General features: G+C 42.3%; 1 protein-coding gene across 2 annotated transcripts in view; it reads right to left on the bottom strand.

Annotated features, from left to right (window-relative positions):
* Positions 1-26,988, bottom strand: part of LOC146436315 (deubiquitinase DESI2-like) — a 52,310-nt gene that overhangs the window by 24,166 nt on the left and 1,156 nt on the right. The window contains exon 1 of one of the 2 annotated variants that reach the window (XM_085062196.1): positions 14,356-14,587. The exons of the other annotated variant lie outside the window; for it this stretch is intronic. Within the exon in view, the coding sequence (XP_084918322.1) occupies positions 14,356-14,421 (66 nt within the window). The 5' untranslated portion in view covers positions 14,422-14,587. Of the gene's footprint in view, positions 1-14,355; positions 14,588-26,988 lie in introns of those variants that run through there. 2 annotated transcript variants of the gene reach the window in all.

The raw sequence follows: 26,988 nt of genomic DNA on the forward strand, positions 1-26,988 counted from the left end.
TATCTGCATATAATTCAGTAGGGTTACTTCCTTTTCCCTGTGAACTCACTGGCAGAGCTTTGCTTCTAGGAGAAAGGAAAAAAACATTAAAGGTTGGTGAGACACAAATGATATTTAGACATCGTTAGGAAGAAAGGAGCATATTAGGGGACTCCTGTCAACACAGGTCCAATAAGAGACTGTCTGCCCTACCACCTGAGCTTGATTTTAATCCTTTCCTTTTTGAGGGCCAATTCATACACTGTAGCACCAAGGTCTCCTTTTCAGATGTCTCCTCTTTGTGGGATGGGGGAGCTGGGTCACAGAAGAGACAACAAATCCAAGTGGAGGACACCCAGTGCAGTGCTTGGCCCCTGCAGTCAAATTACCTAAGCAGCCTCATGAAGACATGCAAAGGACTGTGTGCACAAACAAATGCACTGATCAGTCATATCTCAAACACCAAGGGAATCCTCTGCAATGTTAAATCTCAACACAAAAGGCAGTCTTTTAAAGGCAACATCAGATTGATGAAGGAGACTGGCTAGGGAACATTAAAGTTATATCTCAGCATTATGTCCTGAGATGCATTGATCCAGAAATTTGAGAGCACGAAAGATAAAACTGGAGGGGAAAGCTACAGAACAGCACTCCAGAAAACCAGCAAGTAAAATCCCAGCTGTTTACAGCATATAGCCAGCAGCTCCAAAAGAGTTTGTTTCCCCCAATACATCTTTCTAAACCAAGATCCAGAATCTTGGGCCCACAGAGGTGGAAGGAGAGGGCCCAACACAGATCACAGTTTATTCCCCAAGCAATGCTTGCAGGAGTGATGGAAGCTTTACTTCAACTACAGACAGGCAGGACAGGGAGCTTCCTGCAGACCCAGGGTGCTTCAGTCATACTGCAGCAATGCTCACTTCTGTTCCACAGCCCCAGGCATGCACACAGTCCTGCAATATGTCCCAGTCCTTCTGCTGTTCACCCCTTCTGCCCTGGAGCTCTAGTGACAAAAACTATCATGTGGGATGACGCCAAATTATACAGCATGGCTACTATTAGCTAGTTTTCTTTAGCAACTGGGTGAGATCCAAGCTCATTTCAGTGTGACCCATGCCTCTAAAACTCCATTCTCCAGGGGTCCAAGGCTTATATATCTATCAAGTCTAAAATGCTGTTTTCCTAACGTACTGTGAATACAGACTAAATGGGAAAGGATTTAAATACATGTTGGTAGAACAGCAACTAAATAAAGCTTAACAGAGTATTGAGGAGTGATGACACAGACTTGTCTTTGGTACTTTACATCTGGGTAAAACTATCTGGGTGGGTCCTTGCTCCAGCACACACACAATACTGTTCTTCCTGGCTGAAGAATCATCTCCTATGTCAGGTCCTCTTCACTGTTGGCAAAAGCTGTCAGTCTGCAAGTCATGGACCAGGGTGTGACAGCCCATCCGGTCACTCCAAATCCAACCAGCCAAAAGCACCTGCTTTAGTCAGGTATGTTAACTTCCAATTAAAATTCCAGACAGAAACATAATAAATAATAAAGAAACAAAATACTGCAGTAAGTAGGTCGTGTTTACAAACAGGCTCAGCCTCCAGTTGTAATAGGCAATAACTTACAAGTTTCAAGAAGAACAGTTCCCAGGGTATAGGCATTGGCCTGCTTGCAAATAAGCAAACTGACAAAACTGATCATGGCTCAAGAACTACAGGTTTTCTTCCAGAAGAGCATTCAAGTACTAAAAAATCTGCAGCTTCAGTGCAGCCAGAGAGCTTGAGGTAGCTCTGATGAGGCAGGAATACAGGGTGACACAAGGACGCTGTGGCCAGCACAGGTCATTCTCGTGAGAACATTCCGTTGTGTTTTATAAACAAAGATAAAGTTTGGATGTTTTTTAAACAGTGTCTTGAGATTTGGACAGTTCAGGCCTGGCCAATCAGGCCTAGGGGGAGGTTTCTGGCTGACCAATCTGGGCGACCTCTGAAAAGTCTATATATATTGAAATCAAAATAATAAACTCTCTCTTTCTTGCCACACTGAGAACTTGGATCCTTTTCTCTGCTAGCGGCTCAACAGCGACAGGACCCCACTCAAGGACCCCACTTCATACTCAAGCTGGGACAGGAGAACTGTCAGAAGAACAGACATCCAAGGAGTAGAGTCACATTACAGAAAGAAGAAAAAGACAAGGCATCCTTTAGCATGCAACTGCCTCTGCTCTGCTGCACTTTGAATGAAAGGAGCTTCTGTTGAGGACACTTCTCCAGCCTTCAGTTTAATACACTCGAATAGAACAGGAATTTCCTGGGAAATGACAGCCTGGTATTTAAAACTGATACTGCTAAACATATTCCCTCTTCCAAACCCACAGATACTAAGAGACAGACCCAAGGCAAGATGCTCAATTCCAGCCTTGAGAGGAATGACAGGCCAAGCCTCTGTGTGATTGTAGCAGCCAACTCTGTCTCAGCAGCTCTTCTATTTCAGCCAGGTTCTGCTCTGCAAAGGATCTTTTCCTCTCAGGCTGGACTAAATACATTCATTGGCTGTCTCCTCAGGAGGAATTTCTTCAGAGTTTAACTGTGGCTTTTCAGACATTATTATAATATGCATCAGAATTGCTTGATGCATGAGCCAACAATAAAATGTTTACAATCATGAAGCATAAAGAGCTTAATTCAGAGACTTCTAAAATGCTGTGTGTGGATTAAAAACTGATGCTGCTGCTGAGAGAGATTGGAAATCTACTTATGCTTCAATGTTGTGACTCAATGCGATTTTACTGGAAGAATACAAGGACAGAAGAAAATATTAATCATGCTGTGGAAAGGAAACAGTAAGCATTTCAGAAGTTAACTTTTGAGTGTATTCAGAATATTTTTAATTAAAAATCAAAAATGAGATTTAGTTGTGACAGTGGGATACCTCAAGCATTTCCACTTACAGCCTCATCCTATAAATGGCACAGTTCTAGCTCAATATACTGGTATTACTTGAAGTCTCTTACAATTTTCTGCTTTCTTCATTACTGTTCCACTTTCTACCGTTACACTGCTTGCTAGCAGGTGTTGTCCTGAGCAGACCTTCCTTCCTGCAACTACATCTGTGAGGCATTTACAAGTTTACTTCTGTGTATCTTTGGCCTCAAGCCATGCACATCTGAAGCTGCTATTCAGAAGGCAGCTGACCCAGTGTGCTCTGCTTTAAATACTCTTCTCTTGCTGAGGAGAGCAACACTCATCCAACTCATGTTTTGGTGCTTGAGTGGGAACCTGCCTTACCAATGGAGACATAGAGCAACCAGCTGGCTAAATGAAACAACTGCTTTGCGTCCCTGCAGAATGACCCTCCTTGTCTCCTCTGTCTGCAGGTTCACACAAAGCCAGCAGGAGGGTTTATGACACCAGCCCAAGGGTTTGTCACACCAGGCTGACACTAATGGCCCATCTTGGCTGTCTGCATACAGAACATGGCATTTATAGCAGACTGTTTACAGCATTCAAGAAGCAATATGCCATTTTCCCAACCTCCACCCATTTCCCTAAACTTCATTACTGACTGTGCCTGAAGGAGCCAGCTGAGTGGGCCAGGGTGGGACTGGGGACACCAAACAGAAGTCACTAGGGGGAGTTGCTGGAGTATATGCCAGTGCCAAGAGCCTGTCCCACACAGTGATCTTATAAGTAGCCCCAAAGAAGGATTTTATCCATGCTATTGCACACCACTTTGCCTGCTGTATCCCCTTGGTTTGGACAACTTCCAGTTATACAACTTAAACCAGTGTATAAAGCCACAAAAGAAGCATGTCCATTTGCAGGATTACACTGAAATGTATTCACTTATGGAACTTGCCAGAGAAACTCACATGTGTTAGAAACTTAAGCAAGTGATAATACCTTTGCCATAGATGAATTCACAATGACAAACTGAGATGTATTCAAAAAGAACAGCAGCAAAATGATCAGGGAAGTGGCAAGACTGACATACAAGAATTAATTCAGAAAAGGTAATAGCTTGGCAAAGCAATGACTGCAAATGACAAATTTGCAAACATTTGAAGGGCTGACATGAATGATGGGAGAATACTTCTTAAGAATGATACAAAAGATTCAAGTAGGAGCAACTTAGCTTAAAAAGAAGAGAGACTTTGACTAAGTGCTTAGAAGTTTCCTGGCAGCAAAAATTAACAAGAAAACATTTGTATGACTGAAAGCCAGATATTAAGAAAGCCTTAGTGTGCCTGTGCAAGACAGAGTATTGAATGGTCTGAAATGTTTTCCTCTGCTAATGTCGAGGAGGCTGTTAAGATTCTCAGCTGACCATATTTCAGACCCTGCATTGTGAGCCTTCAGCCTGGACTTCAGAGTGTGCCAGTAAATAGGCTTCTCATGAGAGAGGATTCAGGTGAGTTGAAAAAAGAAAATACAAGGGAGATAAATACCCAACAACTTGGTTCATCAAGAGCTATCTGAAGCACAGTGCTGATGCTTTGGGTCTGGAACTAGATTGGCCCTGACATATCTGATAGGGTCAGCAATATGGCCTTAGGATTCTCTGTCCTTTGTCTGGCAGGAAGGATGTAACTGAGACCTGTAACAACAAACAGGGCTATTAAATTATTTTTCAGATGTGGAGTAATGCTGTGGCCCTGCTCAGACCAAGAAATATTAATATTATCTCCTTTTCCTTGTTGGTAAGGATCCTTTGCTGTCCTCTGTGGACCTGTAGGAGTGTTTCTCTCCAAAGAAGAGACTAGCCCCATCCTAATGTCCAGCATTAGAGAGAGAAAACAGACATTCCATGCATCCTTTGAAAATGCACTCCAGTTGACAAATCAGTCCTGCCTAGGCCAAAGCATCTTCTTTGTTCAGAGAACTGGGCTGCAGGTAACATGCACCCCAAGTCCTCCACAGAATAGCTGATTGACAAGCAGCTGTAGCATATCTCTGAAGTGCTGAAAAGCACAGTTCATCTCTCTGCTTTGGCAGATTATTAGCAGAGATTTTAACTTCAGTCTTTCATATCCAAGATGAACACCCTAACCACCAGCCATAGCTTCTCCATCAAAGTGATGCATGCACATGTTAATAGGTCTAGCAGAAGAGAGTTAGAGATTCATGCCACCAAATAAACCAGCAGCTGAGACTCTTCTACCAAAGGCTTGTCTAGATCCCTGCTCAGGTCCCTGAATTTCTCTTCCATGATAGCAAAATGCTAATAAGACACTGATTCTTCCTTATTGACTTCCCTCTTTTGGAATGTTCCTGCCTGGGCAAACAAAAATGCCTACTTTTTGGTTAACTCAGGTATACCAACAGTCCCTGCCTGACCACCTAAGGCAGATTTCTTGTGATCTCTTCTTGGGTTTCTAATGAGAACATCCAAAACGCTTATCTCTTTCAAGCTGCAGTATAGTTTGAAACACCCTTCATCATGCTGTTTTCATTCATAAAGACTTCAGGAATGAAGTATTACTCATCAGGACCCAATTCACAGCCACAGGCATCAGAGCCTTTGAGGGAGAAAATTAATACCTATGACAAAAAGTCTGTCTGCTCATTCTGTTAACAGAGCTTCATGGCTTGGTGGATTGGAGTGCTCACTCTTTTTCCTGAATGGTGTTTTGTTTTCCATTATCCTCTGACAGTGACTCACACCTGTCAGGTGATCCAGACAAACATACTCCATCATCATTTCATATCATAAGCCTTGATTACCTGCCAAGATCAGTCTGCCTTTTCTCCAAACCATATCTAGTCAGTGGTAGAGGAAGGGAGGATCATCTCCAAAATTTCCAGGCTGTGACCAGCCTGAAGGGATGGGATGCAATAGACTCACAATAAAGCCCCTCTTATGACTCATACAACCTTGAAAATTTTGATCAGCTGCATGCAGGCCACGTACAACTTTCTTTTGTCAGGAACATTCCCTTAAGCGATACCACCTGAAGGCATGTGCTAACGTAGCAGTGTGGAGAAAAAGTCTCAGAGATGACTACCAAGCGGAAGGAATACCCATATTTGCATTGCAATCCAATTTATTCATGCTTTCAACAAGGGCAACAGCCTCCTAGATACACAGGACAGGGACATCTACTCTCTTTGTACCACGGAAGTATAAGAAACTGGTTAAAACAATTTCTGACTTCTGCCAAGTTTCTACGTAGACAACTACTTGGAGAAGACTGAGGTAACAAGAAAGTAATTGCAACTAGAAAAGGCCATCACTAAGGGATAAGAAGTCCACTTATGATATCCAGAATGACCATGGGTACCACAGGCAAAAGAATAAATAGTTCTTTTTATTCCATCCCATTAACGCAGAGCACAATAACATATTGCTTTCAACCTACAGAGACCCAAGGTAGAGAGCAAATAACTGCAAAGGAATCTGTAGGATGGCAAGGTTGCATTTGTTAGACAAAAGCTGACATCTTCACTAGAAAAACAGTTAAAAATGAGAGGCACACAAACATTAAAGGAAATAAAACTATTGCCCAAAAAAAAGAGAAAAAAAAGAGAAAAAAAATCTTAGGTTCAAACAGGAGGTGCAAGTATATTTGAAGATCCACAGACAAACTGATGATGGATAGTTCTATAGCTAGTATGTCCAACAAGGACTTGAGAGGTATTCCCTGCTCTGCTATGGATATACTACAGATTCACTCCAGACCAGGTCAAAACTGAAATTTCATCAGCATGAGACTACATTCACATTGAAGATTTCAATCCTCCTAATTCTTCTTCAAATTCTCATTTACCCAGAAGTGTTAAACACGACCATTATCAGCAATCTGAATGAAAAACCTTCTCATTCCTCTATAGTGTGAGCTCCATACTCAGATAAAGAGAATCCACAATAGAGATGAAGATCTCAGCTCTCCTTTCAAACACTGATTGTTTGCTGCTGGAAGTCCACAAAGTAGGACTCACCCTGGGGTGAGTATGCACCAATAGCAGCAGTAGCACCTCAAAACTAGGAGTTAAACCTACCCACAGGTGAATCTGGATCCTTACAGAAAAATAAAAAAAGAATGTAATATTCCCCAGAGCTTCTCTCTGTGCAAGGGCTATATAAGGTCAAAATTACATGTTGGATAGGCATGTAAATTCTCACTCCCTGTCTCATTCCCATTCACTTGCCAAAACCAGCTGTGCCTGTCCTGTGAGCCAACAGCAGATCAGAAAAGGGCAGGGTAGGGCCTGTTTGCACCTAAGGAATCTATACTCCATGCTGGCTTTGGTGGCACATATTCAAAATATCTCATCGTGCCCATGAGAGAAATTGACTGCATGCCACTAACAGTACTTTGCTATTGAAAAAAAAAAATCAATATTTGTCTCCAGGCTTCTGAGAAAAGAATCTGTTCTGCAGCATAGATGGGGAAACCCTTTCACAATGTGAGCTGAGATTTTTTTCCTGGAGAGGTTCCAGGGGCCTTGCCTGGCTGGCAGGGTGCCTAACCAGCTTAGCTCAGAAAAATACTGGGAAATACAGCTTCCTGCAGCTAGCGACCTGTCCTTTTACCCTACAGTGTTTGTCCTGTCTTGGATAAAACTCTTCAAATACAGTCACGGTTTCAGACAGTATCACATCTCTCTGCATTATCTTTTCATGCAGGTAAATGGATATGTGTGCATTTTTGCCATAACTGTATACTCTCTCTCTGCTGTTGCAGCACAACTACTGAAGAATCGCATTGCAGTGAAATATCCAGATCAGAATTTAAGGGATAAAACAGGAAGCAAGGAACCTGAATGTAGCACTGACAAAATGCTGCTGTGCCATGGAGATTCAAATACATCTTCCCTCAAAACCCACTGCTGCTGGTCTGAAGAAGGAAAAAATAAAACAGTAAAGCAAGGAATATTTCATTGAGAAGGGAGCTGTTTCAAGAAGGGGTAACTGTAAAATCTATCTCAATGCCAAATTGGGTTGTTGGAATAATTATCTTCTACAAAGCATAAAACTGATACAGAAACAGCAACTAGGGAAGTTCAGACAGAAACTTGTTTATAATCCATGACCCAAGGACTTCGGTGTTGAGTGATTGTAGCACTGTTTAAAATGACCAGAGATACTAAATATGAGCAGTTTAGGAAATGAGTAACCATTTCTTATTGTTAGCATTTACCTATTGGATGCTGACAAATTGTTTTAAGGATATTTTTACCACCTGCCCCCCCCATATGAAGATGCAACAGAATGATTAATACATGCAGCATGTCTCTATGGCTGGGAACAAATTAAAAAGCTGTGGGAGTGTCTTAACAATTCTGACATAATGTGCTCTGCTTTTGTTTGGCTGGGGGCTACAGGAGATTTTTTTTTCAAGGATTCCCTCTGTCTCTACTTAATGAGAAGCATTGAATGTGCAACTCCGAAATTATTTAATAGCCATCCCTTGCTGAAAGACAGAGATGGCTGTTAGCAGCAGTGCCTGGCAACAAATCATCAGCATTTAGTACTATGAAGATACTGTTTTGTGTGCAAATCACTTCAGATTAAAATTGTGTTTATCCCTTCAAAGGGACAGTCTCTGTGCTTGCTTCTCCCAAGGGTCACACAAACACCATTGCAAAGGGAGAGGCACAAACCTGACAGTGAAGCTTCTTTGGAAAACACTAAGTTATCCTTTGATTCTTCTCCTTACCTCCACCTCATAAACAGCACAGCATGTGTTGGACTAGCATTCAGGCTGCCCTAAATATTTCTTTTCTGCTGGGCACAATAATAATTTTACACTTGTGTTAAAGCAAATCTTCTGTGCTAGTCTGCTGTATGTTGTCTACATCTAGAAACAGACCTGAAATGACCCAAGAGATTCAGACAACTGGCTCCTTCATGGGCTTGCATCTTACAAGTACCTCCACATCTGAAATGTACCCAATAAGATCAGGGATTGAAGGGGAAGAGGGAAGACAAGGAAATACGTCAATAAGACCCAAGAGGAGAATTTGCCTTATGTAACAAGTTTCCCTGAGAATATTCCTCCCTCCCCCTCCTCCTTGCCACCCCCATTTGTATTTATTTCTATAAAAATCCATTAGATACTGCAACTATATCTTGGCTCCTATTTACCTCAGTGAAAAGAGAAAGGGTTGTATATTTATACAATGGCGTGCAAATGGTGCTGTCTGCCAGATTCCTTAGACAGCTGCCAAAAAATTCTACTGCATGCAGAGTGGACATTGAATCTGAACTGTGGCCAGGCTGATGTAGGAGAAACAGGTAAGCACTGTGATGCCTCACCTAGCTCACAACATCCCCTAATGCTGAAGATATTTGCTCTCAGATGAAGCTGTCTCCTCAGACTGGCCCTTATAAGAAACTTCTAGATGCCCACACATCTGTTGCAGAAAAACAAAGCCTTAGCTGAAAATGGCCCACCCCCAAGGCCAAATTTCTCAAAAGCAGATTGCAACTCATTTCTAGGAGTGAAGAAGCACACTCCAAGCACACCCCCATTTTGATTACTACCCAAAATAAGAGCCCATGCTCTTAATAAGACACTATACACAACCCCTATTCCATTTTGACCCAGAAATTTCTCTGAGAAATCTTCTCTTAGTACCAGAGACCTAAAAAACCATCACAATCTTTCCAGAGGGATCCACAGTGCAGAACAAGGGCAAAACCCCATTCAGTTGGTCTCAGCTTCGATATGGACATGACTTGCACAAGTGATTAAGGATATTGCACAACAAATGTGAATTTCAGTTCTCTTGAGTTGCTTTCCTTTAAGTTCACTCATGCAAGCTAGGGAATACAAATGGTCATAAAGCTATGAATTAAGCTAATTATCCAGTAAACCAGGAGAAAAGAAATATTTCTATTCCTGTATAGCAGGGAAGTAATCTGGACACTAGCAATGAAAGTCATGCAAGTGATGAATGGATAGGTCTGAGACCATTCAGTTCCCACTCCATATATCTGCCTTCTTCTGAGTTAGATGGATGCATGCAAGAGGTAAACAGATTCATCAAATAAATAAGATCAGCAGCCTAGCCTGATATATTTCATCTTATGTGAAAGTTCCATTTGCTCTATGAAGTACGAGTTCAGTAGCATTTATATAATTCGTTTTATTGTGCTTCCCTTTACACCACAATAACCTTGTTTAGCCTCCCTTACTGGAAAAGACCACAAAGGGATAAATCCCCAAAATAGTCAGTATAAAACTGAGTATCACGACCAAAGGACTGCTTGCATGACTGGGATATCTCATTTTGGGACGGGTTAGTGTCACTAGATGGAGTTCACAAACCAATCTCTGTTTGCACGTTTCCTGTCAGATCTAGATTAGAAGGAGCTGGTAATCTCTTTGGAGACATAACTCTTTCTCTGGTTCCCATTTACAAAGTGTCTTTGTGAAATATGGTGGAATCCCTGTTCATGGCTGAGGCTCGAAGTTAGTATCACAAATGAATCATTAACAGCAGGACAAGGCAAACACCAGCATATTGTAAGCAGTAGAGCATTACTTCCTTCCACAGGAGAATATCGAGAAAACTTCACAAGCAAACAGGACATATTTGTTCATGCATCACATGGGCAAACATAAATACAGTCTGAATGTGTACAACAAAGCCTTAGAGTACAGCAGTGTCTTAACCCTCTGCTTTCCATCAGTGGCTTGTTAGCAATAAGCAAACCTGCCCAGGACTGTGTACAAAGCCAGCCACGGACAGGCTGATAATTAGCCTGGCTCTTTTCACATGTGCTATTTTAGTAATCGAGCCTAGAAACAAACCCAGTATTGCACCAAAGGTCCAGCACTGTAGGTTGGTCCTTGGCAAAGGAACAATTTTCTCCTAATAGTTCTCTTTATAGGAACAATTTTCTCCTAATTATCCTCTTCCAGAACGTGGTGACTTACACAAGCATGGTGCTGAATCCCTAGGAATGCCTTTGCCTTCTGTGGCAGTAGTTAGCCTGCTAATAGTTAGCCTGCTCAGAAGACGGCCTTCTTCAGCAAGTAAACTACAGAAGATGCAAATTTTTTAACTCTCAGGTTACTTTATCCTCCAAAGTGCATTTGTACATTGTAAACAATGGGAGTAAACACACAGCTTGGTTTGCTACCCTGCAGCAGCATTGTCCAGGTAACCAAGCATGAAAACAGTGCTGGACAGAGGAAAACTAGCCACCAATGCATCTTTTTTCCCCTCTCTTTGTAAAAAAAGATCACCTACTGTGACATGAGCTTCATTTCTATTTTGTGTAATTATGTTGCCATGGTTTCCACCTCACCTGAACACTAATACCATGGGGTTTGTGCCCCCATGTTTGCAAATACCTTCTTTGCTTTCCCTTCCAATTAATGCTAGCAAGGCACATGCTCCTTCTCATCCATTTGATCAGATGGCAGCACACAACGGATGTGAGCCAGACGAGCCTGGTGCTGCATGGCTGGGCTGGTGCCAGTCCTAAAGAAAAACACTCCCTGAGAGAAAGAATGCCAACTAGGTTCAGCAGAGAGGTGGGATGGAGAATAACATGATTCACGTCACAAGTGAGCCTTTGGAAGATGGTTGAAGTAAACAGGAATCAGTCTTGAGTTTTAAAGCCTTAAGAATAGCCAAGATTTTGGAAGCATTCAGATGCTCTGTTTCTTTGGCATGTGGAACTGCTTGGCATTGTGGCACTCAAATCTCAGTTCAAGTGCAGTCACAATAAAGATTCAGACATCATGAATGCACAAATTAAGGGTGGGAGAACCCCAGGGTGTCCAGCAGATAGCACTGCAGACAGAGAGCACCCTTACTGATCATTCCTCACTCAATTTGTCTCAGGATCCCGTGCTTTCAAAATGAGACAAAAACATTTTCACTTTTAACTTCTAGACAGACCTACAAAAATAGAAGAATAGCCCCTCCAGTAATATTTATTTCTTCAATCCTTCCTCCAACATGTCAGAAGAAAAGTCTTTAGGGCCAAGTGATAACAAAGCTGTAAAAGGAGAACTCAAACCTGACACCCACTGTAGTAGAAAAAAATAAATTCAATCTTTCCATCAGAGATTTCTTGTTTCCACCAAAATAAAACTGGTGAGATTCCCATGCTGGAACCTCCCACTTTTATTTTTGTAGAAGGAGTAGGAAGAGTGAGGAAATCAGAAGAGGACTTAACTTTTCACCACTATGTAGTACACCTGCAAACTCCCAGCAAGGGCTGTTAATACAAAGGTTACATTTGCTCAGGAAAACTGAATGGAAGAAAGAGAGATAGAGGACTAGTAAAGAATCAGAGGTCAAGTGCAGAGTAGCCCCAGAGCTGAATTTGTGTGAACATGTCAGAAGGAAGTGTCACATGTGCTTGTGCTGCTCCATCTCCCAGTTGTGGCCACAAGCAGGCATTGAGGGAAGAATAATGAAATTGGATTAGATGGATTCTTGGTCTGAATCAGTCTGGCCATTCTTATGTTTGTTTGTTCTTTTCTGTGAATAAGAAAGAAAACATGGAAAGGAAACCTTGGAAATATAAGGAGGGGAGGCATTTCAAATATGAGCTTTCACCTATCTGGAAGACTGGGCAAGCCTTATGAACCCCTGGAAGAGAATCTGCCTCACACTCTGATAGTCAGGATACAATTTAAGCAAAGGTATTGAGATTACACTGTAATTGCCCAATTAGCTCTTGCGTGCAAAAGGGATTCTCTTCTATTTATCCATATCCAGCAGGGCAGAAATCCAAAGCTTTCTGCCCACTGTGGATTTGCTCTTCCAATTCATTAGGATTAATTTCTTCACCACCCACACAATTCTCTGAATCTCTTCCTCCCCTTCTGCCCCATTGCCACCTGTCAAAGTTATAAAGATGATTGGTGCTCCTTAAAAGCAGCACAGACCATCTTTATCCACCTATTTACTGGCAGATGCTTTCTCCCCACCCCCACTCCTTTGCTAGACTAGTTCTTTCCAAAAGCCTGCAGTCTGTCAAGCTGTCCCCAGAGCACATATGTGCATGCAGTGTTTAACCACATCACCTCCTGTAACCCCAGTGTGTAATGTGTTCTTATCCCCCCAAAATCCTAGGTAGCATTTTATTTTGTCAAGTACTGAGTAAAACAAGAATATTTGCAAATCTATTGGCCATCAAATTAAATTATAACCCGTGTAAACAGGTCAGCATAAAGGCTTCAGACTTGTCCAGAGCAATTGTTTTTATTTCTAAAGCAGACGATAAATTTTGGTGGATTAACATGTATGTAATCCTGTCATCAAGTCATTGGGCAGAACTGGGACTGTCTGTTTCTCCTTTACCTCCTCCTATCTCAGTCCAAAGCTTGTACAGAGTCATGGGGAAAAAGAGGGACATTAATTGCTCTTGCTCTGGCTCACCGATCCCTCTTTACTGACACCTTTTCAGGAAGCCTCTTGAATTGTATTACAGAGGTGCTCTGTAAATTAATTGGTTTGGGAAGAACCATCTCTGATCCTGTTGGTGTCACAGTATGAATGAAATCCTAGGAGTTTTCTTTCAAAGTGGAAATCACAATAACAACAGAGGCCTGCACTTGCATTTTGAAAAGACAGTGCTGGAAGAGTGCTTCTGTCCCACGGTTCTCTTCATACTGGAAGCTATCTGAACTCCCTTAAAAGAGAGCACAGGTAAATTGAGAAGCCTCAATAAAACACTTTACTTTGAAATATCTATCACAGTCCTTAAAAAGAAATCAGAGCATTTTTAGCACCCACAACTGGAGAAGAGTAAGAACAATCACACAATCCTAACTCATCATAAAAACCCAAGAGACTGTACAAGTTACCTAATCATAGAGTCATAGAACATCTCAAATTGGAAGGGACCCATAAGGATCATTAGGTCCAACTCCTTGCTTCTCCCAGGACTATCTAAAACTAAACTGTAACCACTAAAAATATTGTCCAGACTCTCCTTGGACATGCAAGGCTGGTGTTCTGACCACTTTTCTGGGGAGCCTTTTCTGGTACTGACCATCCTCTCTGAGTGAAAAACATTTTTCTAATGTCCAATCTGAACTTCCCCTGACACTGCTTTATTCCATTTCTCATGCCCTAGAATCAGACAAGTCAGCCCCACTGCATGCCAGTGCCTCAGCTGCAGATTGGGAATAACAGCCTTTTCCTTCTCCAGAGAAACACTGGAAAGTACATGAGAGAAGACTGAGAAAGGATCATGCCCTGGAATGGAAAAGGCTAAGCAGATCCCTCGGGTATCCTCCTGTTTTAGCACCTGCAGCAGCAACACAGCATGGAGACACATTTGCTTTAAATTGTCAAGTACCATCAGCAGGGTCCAGAGCACAGAACTGCTCAGTGGGAGCTCATGTATCCTGTCACAAAGCACAGCACACAGCCCCCTCATCTGCATTGTTTTCTTACCCACGCCTTCTGCGTCTTCCCTCCCTCGAACAAAATCCACTGCACTGCAACTTGCGTGTTTGCCATTTGCACGCCGTCATCTTGACTTGCTTGGGCTTTCCTGACAGAACTAAATGAATAGCAAACTGAGCTCTATCTTTCCCTCCCCCTTGCTTCACTCTCCCCTTGCTTTTGTGCATGCTGAAGTAAAAAGCTTCCTCTGACTCAGATTTCAGCTGTCACAGATTTCAGCAGTTTTCTCCTAGGAAGTCCGGATGCTAATGACAGAAACAGCAGCTGTCTCTAAATACTTCATCTGCTGTTTGTGGTCAAAGGGCAATAAAGGCTAAGGCCAGGAGCAGGTGTGGTGGGTGACTGCTTGCAGAAAATCTCCACCCTCGCCAGGCAGGCTCTGGTGAGGAAGGAGTGGTACCACCACCCCTGACTGACAGGAAGGCTGAGGACAGCTGCCAAGGCAAGCAGGAGGAAGGGGGCAACGGGGCATGTGCTCACCTGGACACACGTCAGGCAGCCAGCAGGATGCAGGGCTGCTGCCCCTCAACCTCGCTGCCCAGAAACCCTGCAGCTGCCTCCCATTCCTATGAAATTCACATCCACCAGGCAGCTATATCCCAAGTGCCAAAAAGCAGTCAGTTTTAAACACCCAAGCATCCCATAAAATAAGGCATCTTAAAGGTGAGATGACTCAAGGCAAAGAGATTGAAATTACTTGCTGGAAATGCAGTTGAGATGGGAACTAGGACTAAAGCTTGGGTATTTTTCTTTCTCATCATCCAGTGCTTTAGTCAAAATGAAGGTTTGGTTGTTCTCGGCTGGGGTCCAAGGACATGCTTTGTTGGCAGCGTGACACAATCTGTTTAGAGCTTTTTGATCCCCACATGTTCAAAGCACTTGTACTTTCCACAAAACATTGTGGTGTCATTGAACACAGTGTTATGTTTGAACTGAAAGGAGAAAAAAGTCTCCCTCTATTAAATGTAAATAAGAGTTGATCTTCTACATAGTATCATAGTAGAGAATGAAGGAGGAGTGAGTTTGACCCTTGCTGTGCTAATTAGTGATAATCTACCATCAATTTACTCAGACAAAAAGGCATCCCATCAGATCCACTATAATTTCTTTCACTCTGCATGAAGACATCCTGGGATTGAAGGAAGGACAGAGGGGAATGCAGAAGTACCTGTCCTAGGGGTCCTAAAGAGTACAATTCAAGTCATGTGTATTATCCTGTATTAATGGGTTCACTTACCTGCAACACCTAAGGCTTACCACAGTAAGATTTTAAATAGTGACAGGAAAGTGTAATATTGCCTAAACCAGAGATAAAGTGCTGGTGCCATTCCATTTCCACTAGAATTGTCCCAGCTAGAAGGAGCTGGGTGTCAGGTTGTCATGCCTGAATATTCCAAATAGTAAGAAGTGCCTTGAGACAAGTTGAGTGATTTTCTTCATCTTTCATGCCTACTCTTTGGTCTGTCTCTTCTCAGTCGCTCTTTTAGAATAGCACACAAGCTGAATCAGAGTGCAGGTAAGTCCTACAGCTCCATACAACCTCATGTGTCTCTCTGTTTCCAGAGCAATGGCAAGCAGCAGCATACCACAGAGGCACAACAGCCAGCCAACAGTCACAGAAAATTAGCTGTGCCACCCAGGATTTAATAGCTCAGCAGGTATCTTTTAGGGAGGCATTTTCCTAGTAGGCAAGTGTTCATAATGGGCAACATACCTATAACTGCAGGAGCATTACAATTCTCATCATATGCAATGGTACAGCATGAGTTCTGTTGCCAGATCCATGACAGAAGCTTAACTTTCTCTTCTGTTTTCCCATTTTGCACATTTATTGCCCCTGCTAGCACCAGGTCATCTGGTGTGGGCTCAGATGAGATAACTATCAGTTTGGGTGCTTAAGTTCTTTGTCAGAACAACAGCTTTGCAATAACGAGTGGCAGAACACTAAACCCTTTCTGACTCGACTGACAAAATAGTTCTCCATGCTTCATGAGCAGCTCAGATGCTTGACACGAGGGATATTGTGATGATTAATAATTAACTGGCAGGAGAGACTGAGAGCTCAAGGACAGATGCTTCCCATCTGCAATCTGCAGGAGCTGAGACTGCACTTTTAAAGTGGGAGGGAGGGGAGCTGGTAGAGTGAGAAGGTGACAAGGTTGGTGGGCCCCTGGAAGTCAGCAGCCTTTTCAAGACACTTTGCTTTTATCTCCCAATACAGAAGAAGGTATTATCCTGCACTTCTCCAGGTGGCTTTCACTATCCCAGCTGGCTTTCACTATCCCAGGCACTAGGGGATCAGAGCAGCAATGATCCCTGCCAATTTCTGGTGTCAACTCACCTAAATGAGATGCATCATTAGAAGCTGCATTCATGTATTTAATAGGCTTGAACATCAGCTTTAATGAGGCACCTCTGAGATCTCGGGAGAGGTAACAGACAGTTAGAAATATGCTTCAAAGTCCTGTGGGTATGACAAGTAAAATCCAAGTTCAGAGGTACCAAGTACAGGATTTTTAAGTACCTGATGTGTTAGAGACTATTAAATTGTTCCTTACACTAGCTTTAAAATTTCATCTGCATAAATTTCTTTGATCCACCGACGGCTTTAACTGCATTAAAATTAGTCAGAACAGCAGCTGCAATAGGCACTGAACTGCGTATCTCAGAGTAATTACACATTACAAAGGGAATCCTTGAAGCATTTCAATAACATGCCATGTTACAAACAGCACTTGAAAAGCCACAGATGGACGTGAAGACTCCTAGCATAACTTTACTGCAGAAATGGATTTGGATGGTAGGACATCGCTTTTACTCCAGCTTGCTTCCTGCATCCTTGCCTTCCTCTCAGGAGTAGAGAGTGTTTCAAAGAATGTTGAAAAAGTTCTGGTTGAGCCTGTGCAGTTGAAAATTGTGAATAAGAGACGTGTAAGGAGCCTTTTCCCCCCATCCCCTTTTTCTTTTACCACCCAATTCAGCTCTCTGGTGACATGTTCCTTCCTGTTAGCTCTGCCTAAACACAAGGGATGGAGGAGTACACACTAAGCAGCCAGGGGGATGTATAACCAATCTAATTAACAGGGTGCTGGGAGGAACTCCTGTCTGTCCTGCCTTGCCCCCCCAGGGGTGTTCTTCCTCTTTGCCAAGGCCTCTGGCTACCATAATGCAGAGCATCTCCTGCCAGCAGCACTCTGCCCAGGGGAGGAGACAGAATTTGACCCAGACAATAAAAACAACTGAAATTTTTGTGGATCCATGTGGTTTACAATTTTCCATCCTTCCAGAGGGTTTTGCTCAGCAGAAGTCACAGCTCTTTCTTATATTATGAGACTCATTATGGGAAAAAAAAATTATTTCTTGTACTTCCTTTCTTCTTCTCCCAAGAACACCTGAGCTTGAACTGGATGCTTCTTCCTGGCTTATACTGAAATTCACCCGTTCTGTTTCAATTCAGTACACCCTATTCCTCAATGCTCTGTCCCCCAGTATTCTCACAGAAGCCAGACACAGAGCACACAAGGCACAGTGCTCCAGCAGCAGAAAATAGGTCTATTCCACATCCTAAAGAACTGCCAAAGAGAAGATAGCCAGCTGTCTTGGATAATGAGCAACCATAAAAATTAGAGTGAATAAAAGTACAGCAAATGGTACTGCAATCCAGAACAATGAATGTTAAAACTGGAGACAGATGGTGGGTGGATTTCAGCTTGGGACATGCATTTTTTGCTCTGGCCTCCACAGATTTGGAAACCTTCAGCACTGCCTTCCCATCTTTCCACAATGTCTCCATCACAGGGTTACTCTAAAGGTATAGCAGTCCTTGTATTCTTACTGCTGGGACAGACTCAGAAAAAGAGCTCCTTAAGTAACTGAATCTGCAGGCTGGGTAGACAGGTAAGGAAGAAGGGGCAGAAGAGATCCTCTCAGGACAACAAAGCCTGACATCTGTCTAAAAATGCCCTGATTGAAAACAAACCAGTAGGAGGAGGGAAGAGCAAGCTTGATGTCTTATTTCCCAGGCAGAGCAAGTGCTTTCTGCTTGTACCTAATAACCAGGAGTCTAGACATTTGTCCAGGAGGGTACAGACCAACTTTCTAACCACATCAGCCTGCCAGAGGGAATTTGACTATCCACCTACCTCAGAGAGAAGCAGCCTGGTCACACTATCATAGTGTATCTGGAGTCCAGCCTTCTCATTCCTTCATGGTGTATCAGTTTTAGAATTGTACAAAGTAGAGAATAGATTCCTTTCATATAAAAGGCTCACTGGGCCATAGAACAAGTAAGTAGCACTATATCTTGCTCCAGCCTGGATAACCTCCTGGAACAGCTAAGATTCCCTGGAAATATTTACTCTTCTGCTAAGTGAGAATTTCAAACAATACCAAAATACTTTCACACAAGAGACCCAGAACAACCAAATCCAGAGTTTCCTGCTGTCTGCTTCTCTGGCAGACCTGTGTGAAGGGGCAGTTGTGTTTGAGTCCCCCAGGGACTTTAACCTGGTCTCTGTCACCCCAGATGCATCAGCACACTATATGGTAGAAGCCAAATGCAGAACTAGTAATTTTACTTCCCCAGCACATAAGCAGCACTCATGACAGAACCTCTGGACATGTCGTGCCACCTCAAATGCCCTAAAATAGTCAAGACATCTCTACAAAGTTGATAGCTATGAAAGAGGATCAATGAGGGACAATACCTCAACCTTTCCTAAGAGAAATCCAGAGGTCAGACAAATATCCTAAAATGTCCTTTTATCTCTATGCTTAGCTAATAGGGCCTTTAGTTTCCTAAAGAAGTGATTTGCTAAGAAACCACCTGAGACCTGGCTGAAAATACCCACAACCTAGGCCTCTTCTAATGCAACAAGAGCAAACTGTTGCTCCTGGTGCTGCCCAGGAGTAGAGGTTAATGACAGAGGTAATGACTTATCAGATTAGTCCCATGGTTAACCTCTTGCTCCTCTCTATCACTTTGCATATTCACCAGGCTAGTCCAGAGCTGGGGGAAATTAAAAATACAGGGCAATTATAAAATCATCAGCTCCAAGTAATCCCAAACAGAGCAAGACACACAGATGAGCCAAGAACAGATGTCTAGAAGAACACTGTGTACCTAGGGAAAGCTAACCTATGGCAAAGCCTATAATTCACTCTGGAAGGCTACATTGGGTTCCTCATGCACTCTAAAGCCCCAGGCAGCAATCAGCATCTCAGAAGCTTATTTTCTTGCATCAGTATCCAGTATAAGTCACTCACTAGCAGAAGATACTGAAGAGAAGTGCAAAGGGGTTGATAGTTCCTTGTGGGTTTAAGTATGACCATATGGAAAGTAGAATAACAGATCCATGGCTGAAGGTTCAGCAAACCATGTAATCAACAGAGCTTACACTATGCCTGGTCCTCCCTTTCCCAGAGATTTGGATCTATCAGGAGTCATGTGGCATTCGACCCATGTGTTGACACACACAATGAAGGCACTAAAGAGGCTGTAATGTTTTCAGCATTTCTAGCATCAGACACTTGCTTCTGTAGATCAGCATTCCTACCTATCAAAGATCATTTATTTCTCCCAGCATTTCTTCTCCCCTTATCATTGCTTTTCCAGACACCTTAAGATAAAATGTTTTAAAATTAAGTTACAAATTAAAACAATTTTGCAGTCTTAGGCTGTAGCCTCATCTTTTGCTCTGAGATGAGAAGTCTTACAGATTCATGTGCTCATAGATAAAGCTCTGAAGTGAGGAGATACCTACTTTCTCTGTTCTGGATCTTTCACAGTCAAAAATATACAGTCTTTACCTAGAATGATAACAAATTTTTTTTTCTTCCTTAAAAGTCCACAAGTTTGAGTCCACTTGTTAGAGGAAGAATAATTAGACTGGTAAATTTTGTTTCTTTTCTTCCCCAGCAGGAATATAGATTTTTTTTGTATTGATTGGTCTCCGCCTCCCTCCCCAGCTTCAGCTACGTCATCTTGGCATAATGACAGGAACAACAGAGACTGAAACAAACAGAGAATTAGAATAAGGGCAGCTCAGGTCACAAACATAGCTTTCAGCCCTAAGACACCCATTTAAATTCAGTTCATTGCACTAATGCACAACTATATACCTGCCTATCACCACACTTAGAAATGGATCTGACAGCTGTTCCAACTTAGTAGCTCACTAATGCTCAGCTCTCCCCTGCAGAAGCTCCCACTGCATGTATAACTCAGTCCCTGTGGGCTGTCTGAGGAGGAAGCTGGATGACCAGCTGAGCCACAACACCAGAGCAGCTCAACCTATACACTAGGGATGAGGTGCAAAAGCCAGAAGGGTCTGCTTTGCTACTGCTAGCATAAATTTATTTGTTAGAAGAATGACAGTCTCCAGTACTGTAAACACATCAGCTTTCATCAATAGTAAGAAGGGTTTGTTTGGTTTGGGGGGTTGTTTGTTTGTTTTAAAGAATAGCCAAGTAAAATTAGGAACCTTGACAGCCCAGTGAGCCAGAGGCTAAATCTTGCTGACAGAAGTGTCATGTTCTAAAAGGAGTCTGCCTTTCTGTAAGGGGAAAGCCCAAAAAGCACCAGAGAAAAATCACTGGAAACCAACTTCCATATGGTTTCAAGAGGAAACAATCATTTGTCTCAGAGCTGCTCAGAGCCAGGCCAGGGGAGTGTGACTTTGCCTACAGACCAGGTTGAAGAACAACTTCCAGTAGCAGCAAAAGTAATTCTGCATCTTCCATATCTCTCAGTTAGAGCCGACCTTATCTTGAGCCCCTGGACTTACACCTGAAATCCTGCCCAGGAGACTCCTGATTCCACAAGAGTTCAGGCTGTCTTGAAATGAGTGCATTAGAGACACCAAGTGAGATTGTCATTGGAAGGAACCAACTCAAGAGCACTGATGTGACAGCTGTGGGCTAATGACAGGATGTGAGAGGCTTTGCTCCAGAAGCAGAGTTCACACATTTTTTTACACTATGCTAGCTTTCCTAGGTTCTCCTCACTCGTAAGGGTTTCTTACATTTGCTGATGTAAAGGAGAGAATGTTGTGGAGCAGTTTTTCCTAAGGCATGCAGGACTAGCAGAAGTGACAACTCCCGTGTTGCCCTGGATGAGTCAGTTCAAGTCAGTCCACTGGGCAACAGAGCACTGGTTCAGTGAGCTTGCTGATGGGATAAATGCCATGGCTGGAGAGAGCAATGCCCTGTGTGCAGTCAAGAGACAGCTCTTGAAACATCTCATGCAAAAGCATACAGTAGCCAGTCACAGGGCTGCAGAGCTGGAGAAGATCTGCAGTAACATGGACAGGTAGACAGCTTGTCACCCTGACAACATCCAAACAGACTGTTCCCCTGATGGATAACACTTCCCCAGGCTGTTGCTAAGACAACAAAAATCTACTTACTATGCATAAATGGGCTGGACTTATTAACCTTGGCCATGCCACTTACACTTTAGCTTTTTAATTGATTTAAATCAGATGACATTTGGACTCTTTCTTCTTGAAGGAATGGACCCAGCTGAAGCTCAGTGTATTAGTTTTGTCAGTCTTTTCTTCCTCCAATTGATTTTCTCTCTCTGAAGACACGAGAGAGGAGGGATGTCTAGTTGCATTTCGTCATCTTCTCAGAGGCTTGAAGCAGGCACTGACTACAGCACAGTGCTCAGCATCACCAAACTGCTTTCCTCTTCCCTCTGCTCCTGTGTTCAAGCAGGGCAAGGGAGCAATCCCACTCTATAACTACCCTGCCTGAGGTCAGCCTGTTGTCACTCAAATGAAATTGATGCAGTCTAAGAGGAAAAGAGAAGCAGAAACAAAGCCTAGTTTTCCTCACCTGCACACACAACCAGGCTGCTCAGTGTGATTTATTTGAAATCTCTAAAGTACTGCCATCAGTTTTGCCATAACTCCTTTCTTTTAAAAAGTTATTGATATGTTTTTCAAAGTCAAGATCATTTGCACTAGGAAATGTTGCATCCAAGAAAATTGAAGCAGTCTGGACAGACCTCTCATATCCTGGTCTCAGGACTCTGCTGTTATCCAGCGAGAGCAGCTTTTCCTGCCCTCCTCTCTCATTCTCATCAGTGATCTATTTAGTCACTCTGACCTTTAATCAAGAGTCTTCCCAGGGAGTTTTTGGGCAGATAATAGAAAGTATCATAGTATGATATTGGAGTGATTATGAACCCTGAACCTATTATTGCAGCATGTGCATAGTTTAACAGTCTAAACTCAGTCCTAACAAACAAGCAAACAAACAAACAACTAAACCAAACAAACAAACCAAAAAAACAGCACAGAAGGCCAACTGAAAGCTCTAGGAACGATCATAAAACAAGCACCTGAGGACTACCTGATGCCTCACACTACCACTTTGAGTAGCACTATGTTTGACTACTCCTAGAAACAAAGAGCATTTAGCACTTCTATGGGGAACACATTTCCAGACACCAAGCACCTGTTAGCTCACCATTGTGTTTTGTTATCCAGTACCCTGTGTTTGATATACTTCGAACACAGCAGAATGAGTAAGACTGGAGAAATGAAGAGTCAGTGATAAAATTGCAAGCACAAAATCTTCCCCTTTTCCTTCAGGAATTTAAGGATTTATCTTTGAGCTTACCTCCACAACAAGCCTGTGAAGAAGATTAAAACATCCCAGATTTACTTTAGACAATTCTCATTCATGAAAGAGGGAATTCTTACGAGTTTTGTGACTGGTCACAGAATAAATAAGAATATGGTACATCTACCATGCCCTTCCAAGAACACAGCAAACTTTTGGGTGAACAGTGTGTTTTGGAGAACTGCAATGATTCAGATTTGGCTACTAATTTTGGCCAGAGATGACTGGCAAATATTTGAAGGAAAGTCAAAGCATTTCATTTAATATATATCTATTAGGAGTTGCTAAGGAGTTGCCAGAATTTAATTAAAATCTTCCAAAGGCAATATTTTGGGTTTTGCTCTCCATTTGTTAAATACATTCCGTTTGGCCAATATACGAAGGATGAAGTAAAAAAAAAAAAAAAAAAAAAAAAGATATCCTAGTGACTCTCCACTTAATCTTTCAAGACCACAATTTCTACTATTGACTTAAAGCATCTGTTCAGCTCATCATTGCAAGAAATTTCACAGCTATCAACTTACTTGACAAAAAATTCCCCTTGCTCTCCATGTGGCTTCCTGGAATACCAAATAGAGAATGTTGCACTTCTCCATACACAGCAGCTCACAAATAACAAGTAGTGCAGAGATGGGGCCACCACCTGCACTAGGATTTTTCACTCTTCTGACTAAGCAAGCTAAGAGCATCTGAGATCTTTACCTACAGTAGGCACAAACATGTTCACATTTTTCTGAGTAACTAGACTTATTCTTTCCTCCAGAGAGATAATGATGTGCTCCATGATCTAGTCAGTGCTTTAAAACAGTCACTTCACAGAATGAAGTGCTTTGCTTGCAATCCTGTTGCTGCTTCTATAATAGACTCATAGGTTCCTAATGTACTGAAGATAAAGGCACAAAGCATCTCTCTTCCTTCAGTCCATCTACAGCGACCCAAATAATATTTCCCTCTCATTCACTCCAGAGAGGATGACAAGTAATATCAGTGGAATCAATGGAGTAACTGGGACAAGGCTGAGTAAGAGATCTCCCTCTTGTTCAAACAGACCCCACATCCCTGCTCCCTGGCTTCCTGCTGACCAGGGCTCTCACTGTCCTCTGCAGCACATCTCAGGGGCTTATTTTCCCCAGCAGAAAGAGTAAACAAAAATGCCAGTAGATCAAAACAATAGTTTTGTATGTTATCAGCTGCAAAGACAGTGGAAGTTCAGGACAACCTCAGCTGTAATAAAAGAGGGACAACAGTGATATGAATATCTTTGCTTTTAATATAATAGCATGAATGTGCTATGCAATGAGCTGAAAATATAATGAGAACCCCCTAACTTGAATCTCTGCCAAGCAAACTATTTTTAGTGAAATATGTTTAGCTTGCTAAAGATTTAAACCCAGGCAATAATTGCAGTTACTCTTCTGCCTGATTTAAATAGGCAACATTTATTAATGTACAGTGACTAAGAAAGCTATTCCAAAGTAAGCCACAAAGACTTGAAGTGATGAGGGAACAGGATGATACCCTGGCTAAAAAAAGTCAACCTGTGATCTAAGTAAGATCTGTTCCATGATAAACAGCTTATTGAGGGGGACTGGAGGGAAGAGAGCTGCAAGTTATGAAAGGGAATTTGATTTGTCCCTCTAAAGGCAAAGTGGTAACTGACTGAGCTGAGCAAACTCTGTCACAGATTTTATAAACCTAATTATTTATTGCAAGTCTCCAATCAGCAGTTGGCTTAGATTAAATCCATGCAAGAAGTGGATTCAGAAAGAGATTCATCTGTGATCAAGCCCCTGATCCGTGTTGTTATTTTGTGTTTACACTTGCACATTAAATCAGTTCAGCATCCAACATATCCAGTCTTTAAAATGTCCTAATTGAGCACCAAAGTCCTCCTGCCCTCTCTGTTTTGCAAATTTCTAGGTGCATACAATCTCATCCAACTTCTTTGGTAAGAGATAGAACGGGACATAACCACCCTCTGTGCTGAGGGTGAGGGAAGGCTGCTTTTGATGACAATATTCAGAACACTTGGAATACCCAGTGATTTTTGCTCCATTATTTTATGCTGAAGAGAATAAGCTTACAAAGAGACCTACCTGCTTCAGCTATTTGTGCAAAACACCTCATTAAATAGCAGCACTTTTTTCCTCAAGAAGCCTGCTACATATCCAATGGGTAAAAGGATAAATGGCTATAATCTTTGAATACACAAGATGACACAGAGTGGGTATTTCATAGCTGCACAAAGCCCATAATTGAACTTCTGCCCTAGGGATAAGTTTTCCTGCAGTGTAAGTGCTTCCAGCTGCCATACGGGGGTCATGTTCTTTGTCAGGAAAGCAGAGCTTTACATCCAGTTAATTGTTGTTCCCAGCTGTCTTTTTTTTTGTTGTTGTTGGGTTTTTTCCATTGAGGCTAGTTTTCCAACAGTCATTCAAGCAAATGTGCTCATTTCCCAGTTCCCCCGCAATTCCCCTCCACAGTATAGCAAAGTGCAGATTTTGCATGGCTACATTCCAGACTTCGTGGTGTTAAAATCATAGCAGCAATGGAAAAGCGTGGCAGCTCAATAGTCATAATGTAGGACTTGAGCTACAGGTGACTCAGTGGTAGTCAAACAGATGCTTTATGAAAATAGAATGGTTTCTGTGTACAGACTTGTTAACCCATGGAGTTACATGAAGGTTTTTATGGTTTGCTAAGCAGCAAAACTACTCAGTCTGAAGTAAACTGATGACTTCAGTTTGGTTCTCTGTGTCTGGGTGTCCCTCTCAGAACACAGTGTCCATGAACAGAAAGTTCCTTCTGCCTTAATTACTTAAGGCTTCATTTTTGGTGTCAATCAAACATAAAGGTAAAGACCATGTCCATCCAGTATTTGAATCTCTTCAGCTCAGTGGTGAAATACTGACTGATTTGGGACAGATCAACAGTGGCTGACAGAGGAAAGTTTAGGCCATAATCTGCTGCAAAACAAACTAAAAAAATTGCAAGGAAGATAGTAGGTATTACAAAAGCACAACACAACTCCTTTATTTTCCTCAAAGGTTTAATGATAACCTCTTGTGCACGCATTTGCAATATGAGTCCCTTGTTATCAGGCACTAGCTACCAAATATTTGAGTTACCAGACCTGTTGGTTGAAGAACATCGTGGGGGAGTTCACACTTCAGGCTGCTAAGCAACTGACCATTAAACACTCCAGACCAAAGTCTTGGGAAAGATTTTACACCAACTTGCTCAATTTTACTAATAATAGCTCTGGGAGAGGCAGCACCAGTCCACTGTACTTGGGGTTTTTGGACTGCTCACCAGTGCAGATACAGTCCTACCTATATAACCCTTACCACTCACTCTTCCCTCAGAAAAAAACCCACCTGTTTTAGTTCACAAAAGATCCCTTGATCCTTGTGATAAAAAGACATTTGACTTTTACAGCAACCCACTCCTAATCTCTTCAGTGTCTATTCTCTGAATTTCCCCAACAGGGAAACCCACACTATTCTGTGGGCTTCCTGGTGAAAGTTGTCACGGCCTGATGATAAAAAGCAAATGTCTGTTGTAATCCTAAAGGTCTGGAGCTGGATATTTAGAGCTCAGTCAGCATCTGGGCCTTATAAGGTTGTATTTTCCCCAGAAAAATACACTAAATTTGTGGAAGATCTGAAAACTACATTTTTTTAATCATTAGTTGGTAATCAAAACATGAAGGTGAAATAAATGATCATCAAAACACTCCTCATCTGAAAATGCCTCTCCTAAGCTTCTGTCAGACCAGCAAGCAAATAGGTAGTGCCAAGTCTTCTTCTCTTTGTGAGCTTGTGCCAAGATTTGGACCTTCTGATTTGCTAGCACAGATAACACCCACTCACATTCCCCCTTGCAAGAAGAGGTCAAGGAAAACCACTTGCTACCCTGTGAACTTTCAGGAAATATTGCTGAGCAGCATGTGCCCATGCTCCTTTCTGTGCTGAAACTTCACCAGAAAATTTC

This window comes from Lichenostomus cassidix, chromosome 5, assembly GCF_008360975.1.
Source record: "Lichenostomus cassidix isolate B80296 chromosome 5, HeHo_3.0, whole genome shotgun sequence".
Classification (NCBI taxonomy): domain Eukaryota; kingdom Metazoa; phylum Chordata; class Aves; order Passeriformes; family Meliphagidae; genus Lichenostomus; species Lichenostomus cassidix.